General features: G+C 46.5%; 1 protein-coding gene across 3 annotated transcripts in view; it reads left to right on the forward strand.

The window, feature by feature from the left end:
* Positions 1 to 24,370, forward strand: part of VWA5B2 (von Willebrand factor A domain containing 5B2) — a 275,105-nt gene that overhangs the window by 238,441 nt on the left and 12,294 nt on the right. Inside the window, exons 20-22 of one of the 3 annotated variants that reach the window (XR_015304972.1) lie at positions 6,578 to 6,647; positions 10,833 to 10,959; positions 13,595 to 15,320. Coding sequence is in view for 2 of the 3 variants with exons in the window: in XM_086949474.1 (XP_086805600.1) it covers positions 6,578 to 6,647; positions 10,833 to 10,959; positions 13,595 to 14,362 (965 nt within the window). In the remaining variant the exon portion in view is untranslated. Of the gene's footprint in view, positions 1 to 6,577; positions 6,648 to 10,832; positions 10,960 to 13,594; positions 15,933 to 24,370 lie in introns of those variants that run through there. The other 2 variants (XM_086949475.1, XM_086949474.1) reach the window with 2 other exon arrangements.

A 24,370-nucleotide genomic window follows, 5' to 3' on the forward strand; every position in this document is an offset into this window, starting at 1 on the left:
TGAAGATGGGGCAATACACACACACTGTCAGCTTATACGCGGACGATGTCTTGCTGACCCTAGATGACCCCAGGCGGTCACTCCCTGCCTGCGTCCAGGAGCTGAACGCTTTTGGCCGCGTCGCGGGCTTTAAAATGAACATGGCCAAGTCGGCTGCGCTGGATGTGTCGCTTTCTGCCGACACCAGGCGGGACCTTCAAAGTCTCTTCCCTATGCAGTGGTCCTCCTCCACGGTGGCTTACCTGGGCATTTTGCTTGCCCCCTCCCTGCCTGCTATGGTCGCGGCTAACTATTCCTCTCTGGGCAAAAAGATTAAGGAGGAACTCGGCCGATGGAACAAGGGCCTACTTTCGTGGCTAGGCTGTATTGCAGCGGTGAAGATGACAATACTACCCCAGATCCTGTATCTTTTTCGCGCTCTGCCTCTTCAGCCCCCCGTGGGTTGGATACGGCAGGCGCAGGCAGACATCTCCCGCTTTGTGTGGCAGGGCCGTAAGCCTCGGATGAAGCGGGTCCTCTCCATGCTTGCCCCGGAGGCGGGAGGTCTCGGAGTCCCGGACCTCCGGAAGTACTTCCAGGCGGCGCAGCTCCGGTACCTGGTGGAGTGGAGCCGGTGGGAATCGGACAAACACTGGCTCTTTCAAGACCAGGCAGTTGCAGGCCGTACCCTTCAGGAGGTCCCGTTCCTGCGGCGCATCCATCGACCACCTAATCTCTACGCTTCCTTTATCACCCGGGTCCCGCTAAGAGTGTGGGACGCGGTGTGTGAGCTTCGGGAGCTCACCACTTTTCCATCGCCGTTCACTCCCATTGCTGGCAACCCGGACTTCACCCCGGGTCTGGAGCCGGGGGCCTTTTCCCACTGGGTGAGCGCGGGATGTAGGGCGCTTTTCCAGATCTACGGGCCGGAGGGCGTGCTCCCCTTCCAGCAGCTCCGACAGGAGTTTGGCCTGACGGAGGGGGACAGACTGCGTTACATGCAAGTCCGCCACTGGGCTCTTCAACCCCCAGTGCGTGACGTCGCCGCCCGTTCGATTACGCCCTTTGAGCGATGGTTGGTAACCCGGGCCTCGGACGCCAAACTCATCACTGATTTGTATAAGTTTCTCCAACCCCCGCCGTTTCATTACCATAACCCAGGAAGGGAGCGCTGGCATAGGGAACTGGGCAGGACCCTGAGCCACAAGGAGTGGGACAAGATTGCATATCGGGCGAGGCACTCTGCGTACCACACTGGGCTGACGGAAACCTTCACTAAAGTGTCCACCTATTGGTACTACACCCCGGAGCGGCTCTACGAGATGCGCAAAATAGGCGATAAGGGTTGCTGGCGCGGCTGCGGACAGGAGGGTACCCTCACGCACATTCTCTGGGAGTGCCCGGTGCTGTCGGCCTACTGGAAGGAAGTCTTAGATGAGGTGGACAGGCATTTTGAGATCGAGCTTCCGCGCTTCCCCGCGTATGTCTTGCTTGGCCTCCCCAATGCTTTGATGTACCCGCTGAAATCCCGCAGGGGCAGGCAGATTGCGATTGCGCTAGGCTCCGCCGTCCAGAATATACTGGTACTTTGGCGCACCCCCACTGCCCCCTCTACCACTGGTTGGTTGCATAGGCTCTGGCAGGTACTGGGCATGGAGAAGATATCGCTAACGGTGGCTGGGAATGTTGACCAGTTTGAGGAGCTCTGGCATCCCTTTTTGGCACTGCTGTCCACGGAGTTTCGCGAGCTTACGTGTCCACGGTACCTGCGCCTCCTTAGGCTGACGCCGCCGGCGCCAGCGGCGGAGTGAATGTGCGGACTGGGGGCCGAGGGCTGGGGGTGGGAAGTGGAGTTATATGCTTCTAATGCTGACTTTCGGACGGGGATGTTGGGGTATTGTTTTCTCTTCTTTCCTTCTTTGCTTTTCTTTCTCCTTCCCTTCTGGGGTCGAGGGGCTGGTGGAACGGTATGCTTCTCTTTCACTGTGTCGCGGAGTGTTATTTTGGCTTGACCTTGCCTAGGGAGTGGGGGCCTACAGGGGGATCGTACACAATGCCTTACTGCCTATGTCTTTGCCTTGTTACCCTCTGGGGCACCCTGTCTCCCTCTTTTCCTTCTGACTCGCTGCAACGTTTTGCTTCTTGTATTGTATGTTTACCTGACTTCCTGCTCCCCTCCCCGTGTTCTTTTTTATGCCTTAATAAAATACTTTAAACCTAAAGGCATAGCACCCCTGCTGAGAAGTGTTAGTACTGCAACACTTGAATTTGATTCCTTTATCCTATCAGAATGTCGCACAGGTTGACGGGTCGTTGCAGAAGGTTACAGCCGACTACGGAATGCTCACAGCATAATACATGGCCCAGGCAACCACAAATCAGAAATTGACAAAACGTGGAGCCGAACAGTGTTTTATGGAGAGAAGGCTTTATAATGTTTTATGGCTTGTATAACTTGTCACAATAAGGACCTGATTCACAAAGGGACTTGTAACGGACGCCCGCAGTCATTGGGAAGTGTTCGCACTCATGGCGGAGTGCTGTAGTCATTCGGAGATTCTCAGCACTCGGGGCGAATATCCTCAGTGAGAATTTGCAATGCGAATATTCCGTCACGAGTGCAGAGACTCCCCCATGACTGCCTCCGCCACGAGTGCAAAAAGTCCACCACGACTGTGGGGCCTCCTCCCCAGTGCGGTAACTCCCCCACGTCTGTGGTGCCTCGGCCACAAGTGTGGAGTTCCTCTGTGAATCAGGTCCGTGATTTGTGAAATCATACATTTGCGGCGTAAGTCAGGATTTTCGCATAAGATGTGATTGCCCGGTATCTGTGCCTTGTCTAATTTGTGCAGGTGGTGGTCACTGGCCCTCAGTTTAAGGGCTGGAACATTTGTTTATCATCAGTCTTTTACCCAGAGCAAGAAGGAGAAAGGTTGAAGAGGATGAAAGAGTGATTATTAGGACCCACAACCGAGTGGCAGGGAGTGATGGAGCCCCGGTGGAATCTAATAGGGTCATTTTCAAATATACAACCCCGTAAGGACAGATTCACACCAGTAGATAGCTGCACCGCCAGGGCTCGAGTCGGGGTACCACGCGAGTGGACGGCGTCCCCCAACTTATTTTACCGGGGGGACGGCATCCCCCCTGCCAAACAGCTGGACTTCACTCTTTGGCCTCTCTGGGACGAGGAGCTAGCCACCTTTCATGACGTCACTTCCTGTCGTGACGTCTCTTCCGGTGACAGTGTCCCCCCACTTCTTTTTTTGCAACTTGTGCCCTATGCACCACATTGAGTCACTGACCTCATCTGCTCATGCGGCTTTCGGTTTTACATGTACATGACATGGACAGAGGGTAGGGTGTAACATTGTCTAATTTCCATCTCTCTATGTTGGAAGCGCAAGATTGAAGAGGGGCAACTGGCTCAAACTAAACATGGACAAAACTGATGTCTTGAGTGTCCATAGCAGGGCGGTGTACAGAAGCGAGCTTTCTGGTACCTAGATCTAGGATCTTGACTTTGCCACGCTGTTGTCCCATACTAGCCACTGTCTTCCTATCAGTGCCACAGCCATGTTTAAACCTTGTGTGTCATCCATCTTGCCCTGTTGGTTTATCCCCTCAGTTCATCAATGACTAGATTCATTACTGCCTCTATGAGCATCTTCCTCAACCTCGCCATACGGAATATTCCACTATTCAACCGGCTTAGATTGGGTGATCATGCCTTTTCTGTGTTTGGTCCTACCCAATGGAATGGTTTGCCCCTCTTTCTAAGATCTTGTCACAACTGTTTTCAATCTCTGAAGTTCCTTAAAGTATTTATCTGTTCCTCCAAAGCATGGACAAGGGCTTGCTCCCCATATTTTTCTTTCTTTCGCTCTCACAGGTAGTGCAGAGAGCCCCCTATGTTTGTAACGTTGGGCTTTGCAAAATACTGTCATAATCTCATCTTTTGTGGGTGCCTACACTCATTAATGGAGTAGGACGGTCATTATGGACCAGAATCAGAGAAGGTCACATGTGCAGTGCATTATGGGTGTCCAAGCACCAGGACAAGGTGAATATATGATTGCTGTGTGGGAACCTGGAGTCATCTAAAGTGAGGCAGGCGCGCTGCTCAGGTTTTGAAGAGAGCAGGTGGCTTGTAGTAAGCTGGCACAGGCAAGCTAACCGAGATGGGTGCAGACCAGGTGGCACGAGCAGGTCTCCGTAGGGGGCTCGAGACCACAGAAAGTTTTTTATCTTGCGGCACAATCTGAGCAGGCAGAGCTTAATTTGTAAAAAATAGCAAGTGCCACAGCCCTTCTCAGGAGGCCACTACAGCCTGCATCATCTATTACCGCTGCCAGCACTGCCAAAGGCAATACCAATACAACTACTAACCATCACACCCCTACAAGTGTGACAATTGAGAGTATTCTAGTCCACCCAAAGCTATAATAATTCTGTGTGCCGCTGGTTTTATTCTTTTTTAATGTATATTGACTTATCAAAAAACACACGTTGTGCGCATTTCAAAATTAGACAGACAGCGCCACTATGTGGTGGACTATCAGTAGAGCTTGTGCAGACAATTAAGTGCCGGTGCCGAGCACCGGAAACCACAGGCTCAAATTAAGGACTGAGATCAGGCCATATGCAGTGCAATGTGAAAGCTCTGCTCATCGGATAGAATTTGGGTACCAGATGAAATGAACTGCACTGTGCACTGTCCCTATTCAATTTAAATATACCAGTGTGAGAAAAGGCAAAGGATGTAATCAAACGAATTTATGTTAATATGTTATATTACTAAATTTCTTAAGCACACAAATACCCAGGGGCGTCAAGGTTGCTAGCACAAATTACAACCGTGTGCACGCTACAACGAAAAAAGCTGATTCAGACAAAAAACCACGTCTTCAGTACCTTTCTGAAAGATAATAGGTTAGGCATGGCTCTAATAGATGGTGTTAATTTATTACAGAGTTTCGCTGTACCCCAGACAAAACCTCTCCCTCCCCAATTGGCCCTGTGTATCCTAGAGATGACCAAGTTGTTGGCCCCAGAGGAGTGCAGATATCTGGGGAAGTGACATGTGCATTGTATTGTGGGTGTGGACCATTTCTGATCTGTGTTTCTATAAGGATGCATAAATTAAGGGTGGAAGTGATGTGGTAAAGCTGAAGTGAACAAATCAGTACAGCACATCAGCATTCCGATGTGCCACAGCTCCATGTTCATAGTCGAAGACACCTGGACAGGTTTATGCGTTCGAGCCTGTTATTGCCTTGCCACCTATGGGTGGTCATTTTTTTATTTTTGGGCCAGATGTACCTACCACTGTTCACAATTCACGACCAGTATTTTCTCTACCAGTGAGATCATTTACCAAGCGACCTATGTACCAATTGGTCAGTTTACAAATTATAGATATGTAGTTTGTCTCAAATTAACCTCCTTCATGAATAGTAATGCGGTACGACCCACTGGGATTTGCAACCATGACAGGGATGGCAGCCTGCTGTGGTCAGTAGACCACCATGTCTGTGATTGCTTTTAAATAAAGTATTTTTTTTCTTTATATGCAATAGGGGTGGGCGGAATTTGCGTAGTCGCGCTACGCAAAGCTCTGCGAAATGGTAAAAAATCTCCGCGAGCTAGCAGAGTTCCGTGAACACATGGAATTGCTTGTTCTGCCCGTTCGCAATGCTTTTTTCCTGTTTGCAAAAGCTGTTTGCCTGCTATGGGGAAATATCTCGCGAACACGCTTTTTGAAAGTGCAATCAAGCAAAAAATTCATCGAAGCGAATAATTTTGGGCAATTCTGCATTCTCTGCGGAACGCGAAATTACCCAAATTTCGCAAATTCCGTGAGCGGAACAGAATTTACCGCCCAGGCCTTTCATTACAGGAAAACGGGATGCGTTTAAACCAAAAAAATGTAACGTGCAATTTTCATGTTTTGAGAATGGGTAGTAGTCTATGAGACCACTGCCTACTCTCAATTTTTTTTTCAGCGTTCACAAAGGTGATGGTTTCCATTGGAGACCCCATCCCATGTGTTAATGGCCTACCACCTCCTTTGAGCAGGTGGTAATATATGAATGTTTTGCGACCGGAATTTGGTATTTGGAAGGGACGCTCTAAACACGCACCTTCCAAATACCGAAGAATCGATATTTGGTCACAAACCCAAACCACAATTCGGTAATGTGCTGCTGATTCCCAAAAAGGCTTCGCACTTTTGGCCCCTTATCCTGTATCTGGCTTTCATGTACTTCCATCTGTTGACTATTTTCTTCATTTTTAAATGTTCAGAATTCAGACAGCCATTTTCCATCACTTTTGTGTCCCATGTGCTTCAGGGAGGTAAACATTTAACTCTTATCTAATCAACAGGTTCGATAGCTCTATCGATTGATTGCACTGGTGCAAATATCTGTGTGGAACTTGTTGTTCTCAAACTTTGAGCCAACATGCCCAAAGCAAACTTTTACAAACTAACAGTTCACACACTCCTTACTACTTGTAAACTCAAGACTGTGGGACATGCCCACTCTGTAACAATGATAACCCACTCAGGGGCTTTTCTTTCTTCTTGTTGTTACAGGCCACACCCACAGCCCGTCCAATCATTCCATCGGCTCCCAGAAATCTCTTGAGAACTTCTTCGGTTCCAGGTGAGGCTGACATTGATACTTTGAATATTAAGTCTATATCACTCTCATTTAGTTGGAAATATGGGGGTTGCTTCATCTATATGAGTTTTGTGCAATATTACCCTGGACTGTATGAAAATTGATGGATTTTCTTTTTTAATTTTTTTTTTTTTAAAGATTTTATGAAATTATGGAAAATGATATTCGGCAACAGTCTATAGTAGTTTAATCCTTTCTTAATATTTATTGTATTGCTTTTAATGGATTTTATATTGGAAAACTGTGGATTTTATGTGCTTTTATGACTAAATTGTCGAATAAAGTTTATGAATTGAATTGATACTTTGGTGCTGGTTTGTAATTGCTGCTGGGGAATTATCTCCCCTTCCTTCTCTTCTCGCCTCATCATTGTGGTCATTAACGCCAAGGGAGGGCATCAAAGTCATTTCCGGAGAAGGGTGCTCTCAATACAGGAGTGGTTGAGTTGCATCTCCTGATCTGAACCTAGAGGTGGGTGGGAGGGTCACCTCGCCTTCTCTTCAGGGACATCTTAAAGATTTTGGGGGCCCTGGTGCAAATGTATTTTGGAACAATTTTAAATTTATGATCCAATTTCAGCTCTTTTATGCCCTCTTAGGCCAGCCCACTAACAGAGTACAGGCAACCTGGTCCAAATTCTAAATGTGTTTACATCTAATATTCAGGGATGGTGATGTGTGTTTTCAATATTGTAACACAGCAGCAGCTCAGGATATAACTGCAAAAAACCTGTGAGCCCCACCCCATTTCTCACAATATGAAGCCCTTTTTTGATCTAAAAGTAACTTTTTAATGGATTTTGCATGAAACATAAACAACATTTCTCTGCAAAATTTCTGTAGTTAAACTTTCACACATCACCCACATTAAAATAAATGAAAGGAAAACAATCTGTTTGAGAATTATTCAAGGTCATGAGGGCAAGACTGTCTCCAGAACATATTTGGCTGAATCAGGGGGTCCCTGGGCAAGTGCCCACTTTGCCCATGCCTCGAACTTAATCAAAGATTTTGTTCATGTTATCAAAGAAGGTGAATGCTGGGAAGAGGATGTGGGGTAACAACCAGAGCTGTTGACTATGGAACTGGGGAACCAAGTTTGAGTCTCGGCGTCATCTCAACGTCCTGTGATCCTGGGCAAATCACTTAATCTCCCTGTGCCTACGAAAAATGAATGTGTCCTTGTTCAATGTAACTGGTGCTCATGTAAAGCGCGTAAATACCTTTGGGACGAGTACGCGCCATATAAAACTAGAGAAAATAACGCCATGGCGTTTGCAAACATACTTTTAGCAGGGAAACACTTTTAATAGCCCAGAAAGTAAGCAAATGGTTCAGGCAGGAGCCATGATCCATCAAGATAGAGGCAGCAGAGAGTGTGAGGGCAAGTGAGAGGAAGGCCTAGGCTAGGGGTGAAGTTGGCTTTCTCTGACCAGTTTTGGGGCATTGCAGAGTTTGTGCCCCCGGCACAGCACTGCTGCTGTACGTGCGCAAACGAAGGTGCGCAAAGCAGTTTTTTTGCGCAGACTCATTGGTCATGGGAGGGTCATAGATTTCAACAAAAGTGGACGATTCGCGGAGCACTTGAAAACCTCATCTTTATTAATAAAGAAATCGATTTTTGATAAAATGACCTTTAATGAGAAACCTACATAAGAATTATTATAATAAAGTGAGTTTATTTTACATTCATTTTAAAACAGATGTTCATTTCTTGACGATTACAGAGATACGTGTCACTTCCGGATAATTCAGGATCAACTACATTATCTTTACAGTCAGTGGTAAACAAGTCCCCTTCTCACTGTCGTCACACCTTGCAAGAGCGGTGCTTGCACAGGTGTGAAAGGGTTAATGGCTCTCTGCTCTTTAATTCACCTCTCTCTCTCTGGCAGGGAGTCAGGGGCCACCTGTCCCCTAAGCCTTAAACCCCTTGTCAGATGCCCCGATCCCTTCTCCAGCCCTGGCGGCTCTGAAGAAATCCAATTTAAGGTGCTAAAAGGATTGTGGGTGACCCCTGACCTCCGTGGGACATATGGCTTCCTTCCATAGCGAGGGACAAGGCGGCGTTGAAGCCGGAGAGAGAGACGTCTGTTTCTAGAGTGAACTATTGAAAGCAGGCCCACGTGCTGATCTGGCCTGGATGCATACGTGCATCTTATAGAGTGCACAGCTATTATTGATAAGATGTATAGCTGCAGCATGTGTGTGTGTGTGGGGGGGGGGGGGGCGCATGCAGAAGAACCTTATACTGTTCATCTGAACTGTATGTGTAGAGCTGAGCCTTCTAATATGTTTAGGGCCACCTTTTAGGTTCTGTGTTTGTGTGCACGGGTGCACAGAGGCACCTTATTGTGGACATATGTACCGCATGTGTATAGCTGTGCATTCTAGTGTGTTTATGTTCACCTTGTGTGTGCACGCGCAGGTGCATCTTGCAGTGTGTCTAGGTGTACGTTATCGTGTGCACAGTGAGGGGAGGGTCCTTGCAGTTTGTATAGCTATTACTTTAAGGGTATATAACTGCACCTTAGAGTGTGTTTAGGTGTAAGAGTAGGGGTGGGTGGACACGCGATTCCACTAAGTCACAGAAACGCTCAGTGGGATTCCGCGGAGTTCCGCGAGCAGCACATTTCAGCATGCTGCGCTGAAGGGGCCTCATTTATGAGGCTGTGCGTCACTTTTACGTCGCTGGTGCGTCACTTTTTGTGACGCACCAGTGGAGTAAAAAATGCGCCTTGCTGCGCCATATTTACAAAATGACGCATCTAGGTAGATGCGTCACTTTGTAAACCCCTGCGCCACATTATACCTGCGCCAGGTATAATGTATGCAAGGGGGGCGTATTGAATCTATGAGATTTCACTGCATCACTTTTAGGACGCCGTTGCGTCAAAATCTTGCGCCTGCCTTACAGCAGGCGTAAGACTGACGCAGGCCCTTTTACATGGTGCTTGCCCCATGTGAAAGGACGCATTGCTGGAGTTGCGCCACTTTTGTGACACACTCCAGCAATGCGTCACTTTTGCGCTTACAGAAACGCCAGAAAAACTGACGTATCTGTAACTCCTTGCGACATGATGCGTCATACATTAAATATGACGCATCAGGAATGTCGCAAGGAGTGCGCACTGAGAAGTGACGCATCGCTGCTTTCACGCAGCGATGCGTCATTTCTCATAAATTAGGCCCCTGGTGCTTATTTTTTAGTACGGGAGCTTGTTCCGTACTGTGAAATCAGCATGAATGGCACCACGCAGCATGCCAGAGGGTGCTGATCCTTTCTGTCACTCAGCAGCTTTCTCAGTACGAACGGTAGCGATCTTCTGTGACCACCAGTGTTGAGAAATCTCAGCAGGAGACAAATCTAATTCTCGATTTTCATGCTCGCGCTCGCCAACAGCACGTTGGCAAGCCGCGCGCAAGAAACTCCACTATGTGGCGGTTGCCGGAGTATTCGTGGAACTTCGCACTCGAAGAGGTGCGAGAAGGGGGCAAAACTCCAAAAACTCTGCCGACGGAGCTGCGTTTATCGTCCACCCCTAATTAACAGTAGCCAGAGGCAGCAGCTGCCACTTCTGACTTGCCGTTTGCTTCATCTGGCATTGCCTCTACTACTCATGTGCAAGTGGTAAAGAAGGCAGCACCTTAAACAGACAATACGCAGGGTTCTACGGGGCCGATTCACAGAACTAACAAGACAAAATCCTAAACGTACTACTTTTGGTATTCACAGAAGTTAGGATTTTGTCTTAAGTTTGTTTTAAGACAGACTTAAGACAGACTTAAGACAGACTTAAGACAGACTTAAGTTGGGATTTTGTCTTAAGTCTGTTTAAGTCTGTCTTAAGACAAAATCCTAACTTCTGTGAATACCAAAAGTAGTAAGTTTAGGATTTTGTCTTAAGTTAGTTCTGTGATTTGGGCCCTAAGACTCCTTCTTTCTCCAAGTACTTTCCACTCCTTGATCTTAGCCTAGCCCTTCAACAGCCAGTAGAGCATGGATCGAACAAAGGGTCAACCCTCTCATGTCACCACAAACCAAAGGATTTTGATGTGACCTCTGCTACACGTGGCATTTTGGTGAATCGACGTCCACGTGTAGGACCTCGTGTGATGTGCTGGTCCCGCCTTTCTCTCGGTACTCACCACTGCCCTGTCCCTCCAGCAGGTTCAGCCTCGGGAAGCGAAGAGGAGGAAGCCCCTCGGGGAAGTTGACCCCCCTGAAACCACCGTGCCTGTCTGCCGAGAGTGACGTCACCTCTGGAGTCGAGAGCCAGGACTACCTGCCGCTGGTAAGGGGGCATCGGATTGTGGCTAGGGTGGTCTTAAACAGAGGATACAGGCTTCTGGCAAATGTGAACAGGAGGGTTGCAGGAATGTGACTTTCAGCTCATTGAAACGCATGGTTGTGTGATGTACCAAAGGATGCAGCTAAAAGAGGACAAGCAGGCTGGAGAGAATGTGATATGTATCCAAAGCTCTGATATAACCTGTTTGACGCATTTATACTTGATTTGAAGCTATTTTTAAAGTTATTTAATTTGCATTTTTCTGTCTCTAGCACCTAGAACAGTTTTTTTTTCAGAACAAAATTTTATTGTGCTGTTGAAAAGTTACATAAGACATACAGCATCCCGAATACCCGGATAGGCTGTGTGCATGAAGGCAATAATCGCATTGCAAACAATTCAAACAGTCATTTAAATGTTAGAAATTACCCTAAGTCTCCCCTCCCCTCACCCCCCTAACCCCCCTCCCCGAGCCCCCCTCCCACCCCCTGCACAGCGTCTAAACAGTCCATAGATAAAAACATAGCAAAACACAATTAGTGTGTACACCTCATCACACGGGCTCAATGTCCAAGTATCTTTCTTCGGGTTCATTATGAGTCGGCGGTTCTAGCCATAACCCTCTGTATTCTGCCCACCTTTTCCAAATTTTATAGTGTTTCCGGGGGCAGCCCCTGGCCTCAAAGATCGGGTGTTCCAGTCCCATATAAAAATCCAGACCCCTCTTCCACACACCCAATAGGGGGGCTCTTAAGTCCTTCCAGGCACGGGCCACGTCCCTTTTGGCCACCATAAGACCCAGCAACAACAAGTGGCGTTTATAAACATTTCCTCGCACTCGTTCTAGGATATGTAGGAGGCCTAGTTGTGGTGTGCGGGGGAGGTCCCAGCCCAGCACCTCCGACAAGCAATCCCACACTCCCGTCCAGAACCTCCTTAGACCATCACATGCCCAAACTGTGTGCAGGAACGTGCACCTAGAACAGTTTTGCCTTTTTAAGCACCATGAATAGTGCTTACAAAGGCAAAAAACTGTTCTAGGTGTTAGGAACAGAAAAAAACAAATGTAATAACTTTAAAAAAAACTAAAAATCAAGTCCCATGTCAATCATGATAACATTGTCACACAGTTGCATTCTTTTCATCTACCAGGCCATTTGAAATTTTTCATGTATTTCATCCATGGGTTGGTGTTACAAGGGCGGTTTATTGTTAGGAGTTGGTGAAAACAGGTGCATTGTGTGATGGTTCATAATGAAAAAACAATGCAATTGTAAGGGTGATATATGTGATGGAAAAAAGCTGTATAGGACCAGATTCACAACAATGTTGCTGCAAAATACTTCTCTAGGGCTCCTGGCCTATGGCTGAATTCCCAAAGTAAATGAGGAATACTGCTAGCATTCTCCTGAAATAGAAGGAGTAAACCAGGAGGAATCCAGGGGTACTACTAGCTTACTCCTGAAAATCAAGAGTAAGCCATACATAAGAGTAAGTCAAGCCATAAGAGTAAGTTATACATACACATAGCAAAATCTTTGGAAATCATTCCCAAAGTTTAATGTGACTCTTATAGGCCTGGGTGGAGTTTGCGTAGTTCTGCGTAGGTACTCCGCAATGTAACAAAAAGCTCTGCTGTGCTACATGGAATTCTGCGAGCGGCGGAGTGCGCTAGGGTCATGCTGTTCGTGGTGATTTTGAGTACCAAGTGTCTGTCCAGCGCTGCACAATCATCTCGAACGGCACCATGCACAGCGTAAGAGGCGCAGCTTCCTTTCTGCGCTTGAGTAGGTTTTCTACTCGAGTGGCAGTTTTCTCAACGTGAACGAAAGGTTTCTCAGCGCGAGTGGTCGTGACCTGCCGCGACCACTCGCATTGAGAAATCCGACCCCCCGCGTTGAGAAATCCTGCCAGGAGGTTGATTTTCCTTTCTCGCGCTCGCCAACTAGACTGTGCAAGCGCGAGCGAGGTAAAATCTCACTGTGAGGTGGATTTTATTCGCTCGCCCTCGCCAACTTGATGTCGACAAGTGCAAGCGAGGAAAAAACTCAGCGGAGTGGAGGTTATGGGAACCAGAGCGTGGAAAACTCCACAAACTCCGCGAACTGAGCAGAGTTCACCGCAGAGGGTTATTTAACATAATATAATGGTACAACGGAGTGCATGTTGAGGTGCACATGTTGACCATGTGGTTAGACATGAAGCCATCAGATGCTGGTTCCTGTACATTAAACTTTGTTGTGATTACGGTTCTTCGTATTTAAGTGCCAGGACACAATTCAGGTTCAGCAGTGCAAAATATAACTAGTCATTGTTAGGTTGGGCGGTGGATTTGAAAGAGTAATCTAATTGCTTATGAAGCCACAAGAGTTAAACAGAATATTTTCAAACAATGTTCATGCAAACCCTAGTTTGGAAAAGTTCTATATGCACTTCTTGTGCAAACACATTTCTCACTCCATTTATCAGGGCATTGACTTGCTGGCATGTTTAATGATTAAATCATCTTCAATTACTTTTTAAATAACTTTTTCATAAATATGTTGTTCATCGTGGTTTACTTTATGTTCAACAAATACTCCTACAATGGCTTCTAACTTCTCCATTGTCTACACTTATTTTTTTTCTTCTCCCCTAGGTCCGGCTCCAGATGGCCCATGGAGCGTTTCATTTGAATGAAGCCTTCTCGCAAGTGGTTCAGATTCCACTGGATCGACTATGCCGAGCATCGCCGTACGCATCCCACCGAGCCAGCCTAAGCCCTGTCTCCAGCGCGTCTCCTAGGGCGCTGACAGCCAGACCCAGCCAAGATGGAATCACTTCGAGCAGCAGCGCGAGCAGTAGTCGCCATGCCATCAGCCCTCTAACAGACCATAGAGAGCCCGCCTCCAGGTCAGGAGAGGACCTGGGACGCGCAGACCGCCACCGACCCAGACTTAGCCACGAGTGGTCGTCTGAGCAGCATCCGGTTCTGAGCAGGGACGTCACACCTGGCACTTTCTACCAGTCCTTCAATTCCTGTCCAGAGGTCCTGAGCTCCATGTGGCAGCAAGCCGACAGCGGGCGTGGTTCCGAGACTGACGCCTGCGAGAACTCTCCAGCCACCTCTGAGGCTAGTGTGAGCTTCATGGATCCAGAGGGCCTGAGTGACGAGTCCGACCTGGAAAGCAGCAGCTGGGCCACTGCAGTGGCACTGGCCTGGCTAGAACACCAGTGTGCTGAGTTCTTCACCGAGTGGGAGCTGGTCGCCGCCAAGGCGGACACGTGGCTGCGAGACCAGCAACTTCCGGAGGGCGTAGACCTCCCCTGCCTTAAAGGGGCCGCGCGCCACCTCTTTCTTCTGCTGCGTCACTGGGATGAGAACATCAAGCTGAACATTCTATGCTACAACCCCAGCAATATGTGAGGAGGGCAACGCCAGAGGGCTGCCCCACTCCAGACTGTCTAAATAAAGACGATTGCCTTAGAATTGTGTTAGGTTCTCTGTCTTGAGAGAGGGCCTCCTCTGCCTCAAAGTATGGACCTCCGCTGACATTCAAGGGCAGGCGCTCAGGAAACGAACACTCGTGAAATACTGTGGGTGTGAGTAATACGACACCTTAAGCTAAACAATAATTCACCGGTCACTGGTAGGTTTAGCTTTACACCGTTGGACAACGATTTACCAATTAGCGGGCAGGACATTCCTCATTTTCCTGCTCTAGCCTCTGATTGGTAAACCGCCTATCCAATGGCTGCCATTTTCCTTGAAAACCAGTTGCAGCTGGATCCTAGGCCCCAGGGGAAGTATGTTGGTGGATTTAATTACTAAATTAAACACAGTTCATCTGGCAGCGCAGAAGCTCAGATAAACATTCCAAAAGAGAAGCGCCAGTGAAACATACGCACATTTTACAATCATCAATGTGTAATACGACTAACCAGTGATGCTCAGCAGTGGGCAGTGGATTGCTGAAATTTTTTTTCTGAATCTGTGCTGCATCCAACCACTATGCACTCTTCGGCACCGTGGCAGATGTTTTGGGATCCATTCCTTGGAATTCCGCCTTTCTTCCATAATGTTCCCAAGTTGTCCAACTAGAACCCTGCCGTACACCCTGCCCTTTCAGGTACATGCAGGTGGCCCAGCGGTTCCATCTTGGTAGCCATTGCCTGGTACTGAAAGATAGAGCGCTGGATTTTCTGCTCCAACTCAAAAAACAGACAAGTTCCTGTACATCCAGGATATACAAAGGTCTCCATGGACTCATACATTGGACACATTCGCTATCTGAGGGACGGCCGTGCAGGAAACTGATTTGGGTTGTCCTCAACGTATCTCAAACTCAAGTCAAGTCAAGTCAAACTTTATTGTATAAAGCATGGTGCCACCTTTACAATTTCACAGCTAGAGACAGAAAATATTTTAAAAACAGATTATTATATGCGATCAACTGTAAATTATACCGATGGAGAAAAATAGAATCATCAAATTGATTCTCAATTAATAATGCTTAACACAAATTACATTATAAAAGAAATTCTTCCTGATTCCACCAAACGACGTTACTAAATGTAAAAAATTGCTTGTGACTTAAATTTTACTACTGTTTTCCCTATCAGTCTTCTTCCCATCAAGTTAACAATGCAGCGTCTTGCAAGATGAACGGGTCACTAGTTGCCTTAAATCAGACACATCTAATCATTCAACCAAGAATTGTTGTACGTTATTTTGGACACTGCTCCCTCTTTCCCAATTCTATACACAGTCATGCCAAGGAGCATAAAGTTTGCAAAGCTCTTAAAAACTGAGGGGAGATTCCCTGCATCTCCAATTGCCTCCAGCAGTCCTCAGAATCCGCGACTCGTGTGCGTCATGTTCATGGCCAAAGCATTACCAGGTGTCTCACAACTGTCCCAAGAACCAAAGAAAGTGGTTTTTATTAGTCGATTTTTGGTAATCTTTTGACACAACTTTGACATCAGGATCCAGGGTTGTATGACATTACAACGCATGCTAATACATCGCATGCCATTACATCGCGGTTTTTACAACGCAAGCCGTTACAAAGACTTGCGTTGGAGGGCGCTGGACTTAGGAGTAGTATAATTTACTGTTCCAACTCCAGTCTACATACAGTAGGGAAGGTGTTGGATAGTAAATTATACTATTCCTTCTCCAAGAGCACCATCCAACGCAAGTCATTGTAATGACTTGCGTTCTAAAAACCGCAATGTAATGGCATTGCGATGTAACAACCGCGTTGTAAACGATGTTTCCCGGATCCAGCAAGGCAACCAGCCTATAGTTCTCTGGAAGACTTTGGTTGTCCTTAGCAGATGAAGAATCAAGCCTTGTCACCACCCGTTGGTTCTATATTTAGTAAGAAGTGAATTGAGTAAGAAATTCATCAGGGTGCCGCAAAAACCGTGTAGGAATCCCATACGGAGCGGCCGAACCCATTGATCGTCCCTTCCTGATCATTGAGGTTAGCGTAACTTCCCAAATACAATTTGTAAGGTTTCCCAGACTTTTCTCCCTCTACACGTTATGCCTGATGGTACAAATAGGCTACAAGTGACGTATATAGGCATCTCAGGCCACCAAAGATACACTGCCGCTGGATGCGGGGGAATGTTATGACCTCAATATTCTTCATGCTAGACCAAAACGTCCTCACTTGGGTATTTTTCAAACAGAGAAAAATCTCTACCCGTTCCTTTTCTATAAACCCACTCTTACTAGAATTTTCTTTAGTTTCAATGATTTATTTAAATGATGTGTTTGGCTCTGTGAAAAGTAAATAGTATGCCTTGCCAGTGATATGAGTTTAGAGTTCTTTTGTGGTTTATTTTAATATTGAACATCTTGTATCACTTCCACACTATTCTACTGCCTAAAATGTCCTTCAAAGCCTCCTACATCACCTTTGACACTGTGGCCACTGAAATTGCTTACTGTGGGAGACAACAAATAACTATTTTTGGAATAATAAGGATTAGAGGGAGAGTGGCAGTATTGGTGAGGCATGTATGACGTTACAACGCATACTTTTACAACGCATACCTTTAAAACACATTTTTTACAACGCAACATCCATTACAACGCATTCTATTACAACGCATGCCATTACAACAAATTTTTAAAAACTACCTTTACTACGCATTCCATTACAACGCATACTACCTTTACAACGCATACCATTACAACGCATACCATTACATTGCATGTATGGTAAGTATTGGATAGTGTAGGGGTAAAAATTACTATTCTAACTCCAGGGGGTGCAACAGTAGGGTAAGTGTTGAATAGTGTAGGGGTAAAAATTACTATTCTAACTCCAGTGAGTGTAAGTGTTGGATAGCGTAGGGGTAAAAATTACTATTCTAACTCCAGGGGGTGCAACAACAGGGTAAGTGTTGGATAGTGTAAGGGTACTATCCGTTGTAATGGTATGCGTTATAATGACTGCGTTGTAATGATATGAGTTGTAATTGTATGCGTTGTAGTGTCATGCGTGGTAATGGTTGCGTTGTAATGGCATGCGTTGTAAGGGATGTTGCATTGTAATGACTGCGTTTTAATGGTAGTGTGTTGTAAAAGTTGCGTTGTAAAGGTTGTTTCCCATTGGTGAGTATTATTACTTCAATAATGATGTGGGTAGTGGTGTAAAACACAATTTATTTTACTCAGTTGGCTTATGCTCTCCGGTACTTATGTTTGGAAGGACATAAAATGTATTTCAAATGGTTGACATGACGGCTGTCCACTGAGAGTCAAATCAGGTACCAGCAGATGCTCTGGAATGGGATCAATAAATTGTCTTCACCGTACACGAGCATAAGGTGTGCATAGAGTATAAATGTAGCCCCATATTTGCCTTTGAGACTCCTAATTAATGTAGCTCATGTATGGTATGGGGTCAAACATGCATCAGCATAGAAATGCAACTGAAATAAGTGTTTCATAGGGATTTGCAGGGTCATTTAGACACTGTTGACAGATGAGTGAGCCCGCCATAATCAGAGACCCATGTGGGCTTGGGAGGAATTGTTTGTATTTCCAGACAAACTGCATACTGGAAGTAATCACCACGTGCAAGCCATGTTTTTTGTCTAGGGAAAGAAATACTCAAAGTGGGTGGTTTGCTCTGAAGAACAACAAAACAATATTCTGGTCTCACAGGGAGTTTTCTCCCTGCATGCTAGCGACATTTCCCCTCGTTTTCTGCCCAGGTCTGCCGTAGATTGCATTGCAGTCCAGAGTGGTCGGCATCGAAAGTCACATAAGTTGGAACAAAGGAATTATTGCTCAAAATGACAATGAATAAACTGAATCGTTTGTCCCCTCATCAAAAAGAAATCAATCAGATAAAATCATTGTGAGAAGTTGGCCTGATATGTAGTGTTTCCAATTCTGGAACCACTCGGTATCAGTCCAAACAAACCCCAAAGATGTCTGGTTGTAAGTCAACCTTGTTAGACAAGCTATCCTAGAGGTAGCATGGACTAAGCAGCCTTAAAGGCTTAACTTAAGAGGTCGTGTTAAGCGAGCTGTTTTACCACATACAATCCTGTAATCAAATGAAAGGACACCACACAAGTATATATTATAAAAATATATGTGTTTATTTCTAAATTACTCCCCAGTACTCTTTATGAGGAAAGGGGCACAAGCGTTAAATCAAAAGCACAGTATAACATACAAAGTTGCACAATTTTGGATGAGGGCCGGTGGCCACTCAAACCATATACTAAAAAAATGGTATAAGAGATACCATTCGAACAGTGGTTAGGCCTAGGGCCTAGAGAATCGCTGGGAGCAGTCAGGACTAGCAATGCTGAAGTCGGGAGTAGCCCACGGAATTCGGGTGCAGCACGGAAAGTGCGGCTTGCACCAATGCAATGTCAATGGTGCGTAAAAGTTACACAAAGTGAGTTAAAAGATACTTCCGCTGAACCTAGAGGAACAAAACTTTAGACACAGACCCTAGAGGTGTGTACCAGTGTGGGAACACTGGCGTTGCAATGTTACCTCACCCACAGGCCGTGGGTGCACAGGGTCGAAGTGGCGTCGGGTTTTGACACGCAGGCTCTTGGTGCTTGGAGCTGTAGAAGCTGCAGGCGATGTGAAGCAGAAGTGTCCGGTGTGATCCAAGGGTGGATCGAAGTCGAAAAGTACCTGAAAGCAGAGGGGACAGAGTCTGGGTCACTTAGCAGTGACCAGGGTGGAACCAGGACGGAACCAGGCAATGTCGGGCGCAATCAGGTGGTTGTCGAGAGGCTTCTCTCCGCTGTCACGTGGGCTCTGGGGCATCTGCGATGTCCAGGAGCAGGTCACGATCTGTCCCACGTAGGCTCTCGCCGTCAGCACCGTCGGCTTCAAGATTGCAGCAAACAGCACTTGGCAAAAGCAATCCACGCGGAACCGGGAGATTGCTTCTCACTCAAACCAGGAGGGTCAGAGTGGGGGCTCCTTTTCACAGGAGCTGGTGCAGATCTGGAGCAACCAGAAAAGCGAGTCGTATTCAAGTTTTCGTCGGCACAGGGGCCACAAGCCAGCTGGCAAGTGACCGGGCCAACGCATCGGGCCAACACAAGCAGAAGGGCCCCACGCAGCACTCGTCGAGTGTGGAGGGGGTAGCTTTGGTGCAAGTGTGGCTCGGGGTGGGGCTTCTCAAACCCCGGTGCACAGCTTCGAGGGTCACTCGTGGGCTGCACGGTCAGCGTCTCGTGGCCTTTTCAAGATGGCGTGCCCCACGCTTCCGGTCGCCTCCACTGGTCTCAGCTCTGCAGGGACTGTGGATCGGGCTGGGAGAAGGCAGGCAAGCTTGATCTCGTCGATCTCTGTCGCTCGAGTTCCGGCGGGAACTGCAACAAAGCAAGGGTCGAGGGCTGGATGGTGCCTGTTTGCACAGGGTGGTCACTCCTTGACCACAAGGGAGATGCTTCAGTCTTCTATGTTGAGTAGAATGTCGAAGGGTCCAGAATTCGTTTCTTATGTTTCTTCAGGATGATCTGAGTTGCATTGGCACTGCTCCCACTCTTATTCGAATCTGGTGGGCTGGACATCCTGCTAGGTCCCCTCCTATGGGTGGGACCCAGGAAGGGGGTGGTTACACCCCTTTCCTTTGATCCAGGCCGCGCTGGGACTGGGGCTGGAAGGCCCCAGAACCGGTTTGGCCGGATTATGCAAGGGGCAGCCTTGTGCTCCCCAGGCAGTGTCTGGTTTCTTTGAAACCTCCCTACTACAATCCACTATCTCCTGTCTGGGGTGGTTTAACACCGCCCTGCGACAGGAAACCCTTTGTCCAGGCCACCATATGCTGAGTTTCGGTCAGCGAACTCAAAAAACAACGGAGAGTTTGCTCTACATCAGTTAGGCTGAGCATTTAAACATAATAAACCAAAAGATATGCCAGAACTGAGATATTGATTTAACCTGAAAGTTTTGTTCATAAGTTAGAAAAACAGATTCCAACCTACGCTGTTGCTAGTTAATAGCAATTTATTCAATTATTTTCAAAAGAGAATTTTTAAACAATTTAATACATTTTTTACAACACTACACCAATATTTATACAGCACTCATTCACCTAGTCATCCATATCACAAGCATACAAAATCAGGCATCCATATGTACACAGAATTTCAGAATGATCACGAAGGAAAGATAACGACACAAAGATTAGAAAGGGAAAGACAAAGGAACAAAGGCTGCTCATACAATATTCATCTGTGATATACCATATATCTATACATATATACAAAAATTGGAAATTAATCAAAAACAACTTAGATGATGTCACTCATTGTTTATACACATGTTCAGGGTATCGGAATTCACAGTTGGCAAGATATAAAATAAGGGTGTCTTGGGGTGTTTTTTCTGCAAGAATTCCAGTTCTTTGGGGCCTACGAAGCCCTGGTCATAGCCTTCCTTGATGATAGAGAACAGATGGTTCTGTAATTCAGATGTAGGGTCTTTCTGAATTTTCTTGTAACATTCTAATGTTGCAGAAAAAACACCCCAAGACACCCTTATTTTATATCTTGCCAAAGATACATAAGGATGCAAATAAACCCCCGGGAAGACCCATTGTAGCAGGCTGTGATTCACTATTGGAGCCCGTCGCCAAATATGTAGACGTGTTCTTGAAAGATTTCATGAGCCTAGTAAAATCGTATCTACAAGACACGACGGACTTTATCAATAAACTTGAGCCCGTAGAATTTTGTAAGGGCAGGGACATACTGGTCACCCTGGATGTCAATGCCCTTTACACCCAGATACCTCAGGATGAAGCCATAGCAGTCCTGACACATTTTTTGGAACTAAGAACACAACCAGTACAGGTTCCGACCAAATTTTTGATCGATCTGGCATCCTTTGCCTTAAAAAAGAATTATTTTTGTTTTGGGAACGAATTCTACTACCAAATAAAAGGCGTAGCCATGGGATGTCCCTTTGCCCCTGAATTGGCTATTCTTTTTATGGCCCTCTACGAGGACACTTTCATTTACAACAACAACCCCTTTAAGGATCTCATTGGAGCGTGGCTACGCTTCATTGACGATGTTTTTATGGTATGGAAGGGCACCGAGACAGAACTTGATAGTTTTTACAACTGGCTGAACGCACGCACAAGGGATATAAAATTCAGCATATCTTCGTCCAGAGAAAAAATAGCTTTTTTGGACGTTGAGGTCTTTCCCAATGAAGGAAAATTATCCACATCGCTCTTTGTGAAGCCAACAGATAGGAATAAAGCCCTCCTGTTTTCAAGCAATCACCCAAGGAGTCTACGGGAGAACCTACCTCTGGGGCAGTTCCTTCGGATCCGAAGGAACTGTGCCCGCAATGAGGATTATAAACACCATGCAAGCAACCTAGTGACCAAGCTATGTGATCGTGGTTATCCCAGAAAACTGGTTTCAAATTGTATGAAAAGAGCTAGGTGGACTCCGAGGGAGACCCTCTTGGAGAGACGCATTAAGCCTAAGCTTAAACGCCAAGTGTGTGTGACCACGTTCTGTCCCAACGCCAACCAGTTAAAGAAGGTGATAAATCAGAACTGGCACCTCGTAAAAAATCTTGAGGAATGCCTAAGGGAACCCCCCCTTTTTGCTTTTAAAAAAGATAAAAGCATTGCCAATTTTGTGGTAAGAGCAGCCACCCCCAAACAAACCCCCCCCACCATCAGACAAATGATGGGACTCAATCCGATCACGGGGCACCACAAATGTGGCACCTGTGTTTGCTGCGAGTCCACGGTAGAGGGATCTCTGTTCCAGCACAGAGGCATTTCATGGAAACACGAAACCCACAGCAATTGTAAATCGAAATACGTAGTCTATGGGATCCTGTGCCCCTGTGGACTCCTGTATATCGGGAAAACCAACCAAGAGGCAAGACAAAGGATTTCCCAACATAAATCCAGATTAAAAAATCGGGTAGAAACAGCTCCATTGGTTAATCACTGGAACAGACTAGGTCACCAAATCAAGGACTTGCAATGGACAATAATTTCCAAGGTTGAGCGCGACCCCAGAGGAGGTGACTGGGATGCCAGACTCTCCAAAAGGGAAGCACTCTTAATTGTGAAGTTTAACACGGCCGTGACTGGCCTTAATGAACTATCAGAAATATACAAACTCTGAGGTCCCTGGGAACTCGCTGTCCCCCACAGGCCCCCCTGTCTGCCTGTTCGATGCGACCGTTTTCTAACAGAAGTAAGCTGTCCTTAGAAACTGGGTTGCACACGTCGTAGCTCCGAATCTGCCTCCGTTTCACCCCTTCAATTTCCCTTCCCAGCGCATCAGCGCCAGAGAGTAGCGTTCCTTGTACACTTGCCAGCTTTGCGCCCATGCGCCATAGAGTAGCGCCCCTCCCGGACCTCGCTACATTAACGGCTCCTCCTCCGGATCCGCTATCTACTGCGCATGCGCGAAGGATCAGCGCCCCGGAGACGCCGACCGATACGAGGATACCAATCCCCTCAGGTTTGTCAATTTTTCCCCCGCCATGAGGAGTAGCTTTCTGCCTGTTACACCCCCATGCTCAAGCACCCTGGTGATTTACTCTTTCTTAACCCTTTTCCAGGAGTTCATAGAAAACTTCCCAGCATCCGTCCTAATTCAAGTGAGACGCCGTGCTGTTTGAGCACCAAGCCCCACCGATAGAGGTAGGAGTTTTACATTTACCTAGATAGGTACTCCAAACCTCCTAGGCGGCGTCCAATTCCTCATGCTCCGCCCTTTCACTTTCCCCAGGTACTCCTCACCCCGTTGGGCTCTACCTAGGGTTCTCCACCCTTGAGAATACCTACACGGTCCGTTGGAATAAATAAGGTAAGAACCTGCCCATCCGAGAGCATTTTTTAAGCCACTTGCTCTGCATCTAGGCTAACCATTGCCCTTCACCCCCCAGTGTAACTTCGTCACCCCCCAGTGAGCGCGACTGCCTGCATCCCAGTGTTCCACACCTGTGAAGTGGTCTTGCAGACCAGTAGGGTAAGCTGAGTGAAGGAACGGGTTTCATTGCTTACAATTTTCCTATAGTGGTCTTGACATTGAAGATATTCCATTTTTCTTTTTAGATAACTTCCCCGGCCCTGATGAGAGTCCCTTCATTGTATAGGACTCGAAACGCGTAGGCCCCTTGCAGAGTGCTGCTCTCTCTAAACTGAAAATTTAAACAACTGTGAATTCCGATACCCTGAACATGTGTATAAACAATGAGTGACATCATCTAAGTTGTTTTTGATTAATTTCCAATTTTTGTATATATGTATAGATATATGGTATATCACAGATGAATATTGTATGAGCAGCCTTTGTTCCTTTGTCTTTCCCTTTCTAATCTTTGTGTCGTTATCTTTCCTTCGTGATCATTCTGAAATTCTGTGTACATATGGATGCCTGATTTTGTATGCTTGTGATATGGATGACTAGGTGAATGAGTGCTGTATAAATATTGGTGTAGTGTTGTAAAAAATTTATTAAATTGTTTAAAAATTCTCTTTTGAAAATAATTGAATAAATTGCTATTAACTAGCAACAGCGTAGGTTGGAATCTGTTTTTCTAACTTATGAACAAAACTTTCAGGTTAAATCAATATCTCAGTTCTGGCATATCTTTTGGTTTATTATGAGTTTCGTCCAGCAGCAGGAGGCCAGACCCGTGTCTGTGGCAGAGGCATCCATTTTGTGGATCTGAGGCTCATTTTAAATCAACCGCGTTTCAGTAAAGTAACATGTCTTATCCCTCTAGAAGGGTGGAATGCTACCCCTGTCGCCAGAACTGGCGAGGGGGTAGTATTCCAATTCGTATGACACCTTACACGACATGTTTTGATAAAGCCAAACCAAAGTTGCTATATAACCGCGAGGATTATAAGGCGCTTAAGAGTATATGGTATGGCATTATCCCGGA

Source organism: Lissotriton vulgaris, unplaced genomic scaffold (genome assembly GCF_964263255.1).
Source record: "Lissotriton vulgaris unplaced genomic scaffold, aLisVul1.2 SCAFFOLD_1206, whole genome shotgun sequence".
Classification (NCBI taxonomy): Eukaryota; Metazoa; Chordata; class Amphibia; order Caudata; family Salamandridae; genus Lissotriton; species Lissotriton vulgaris.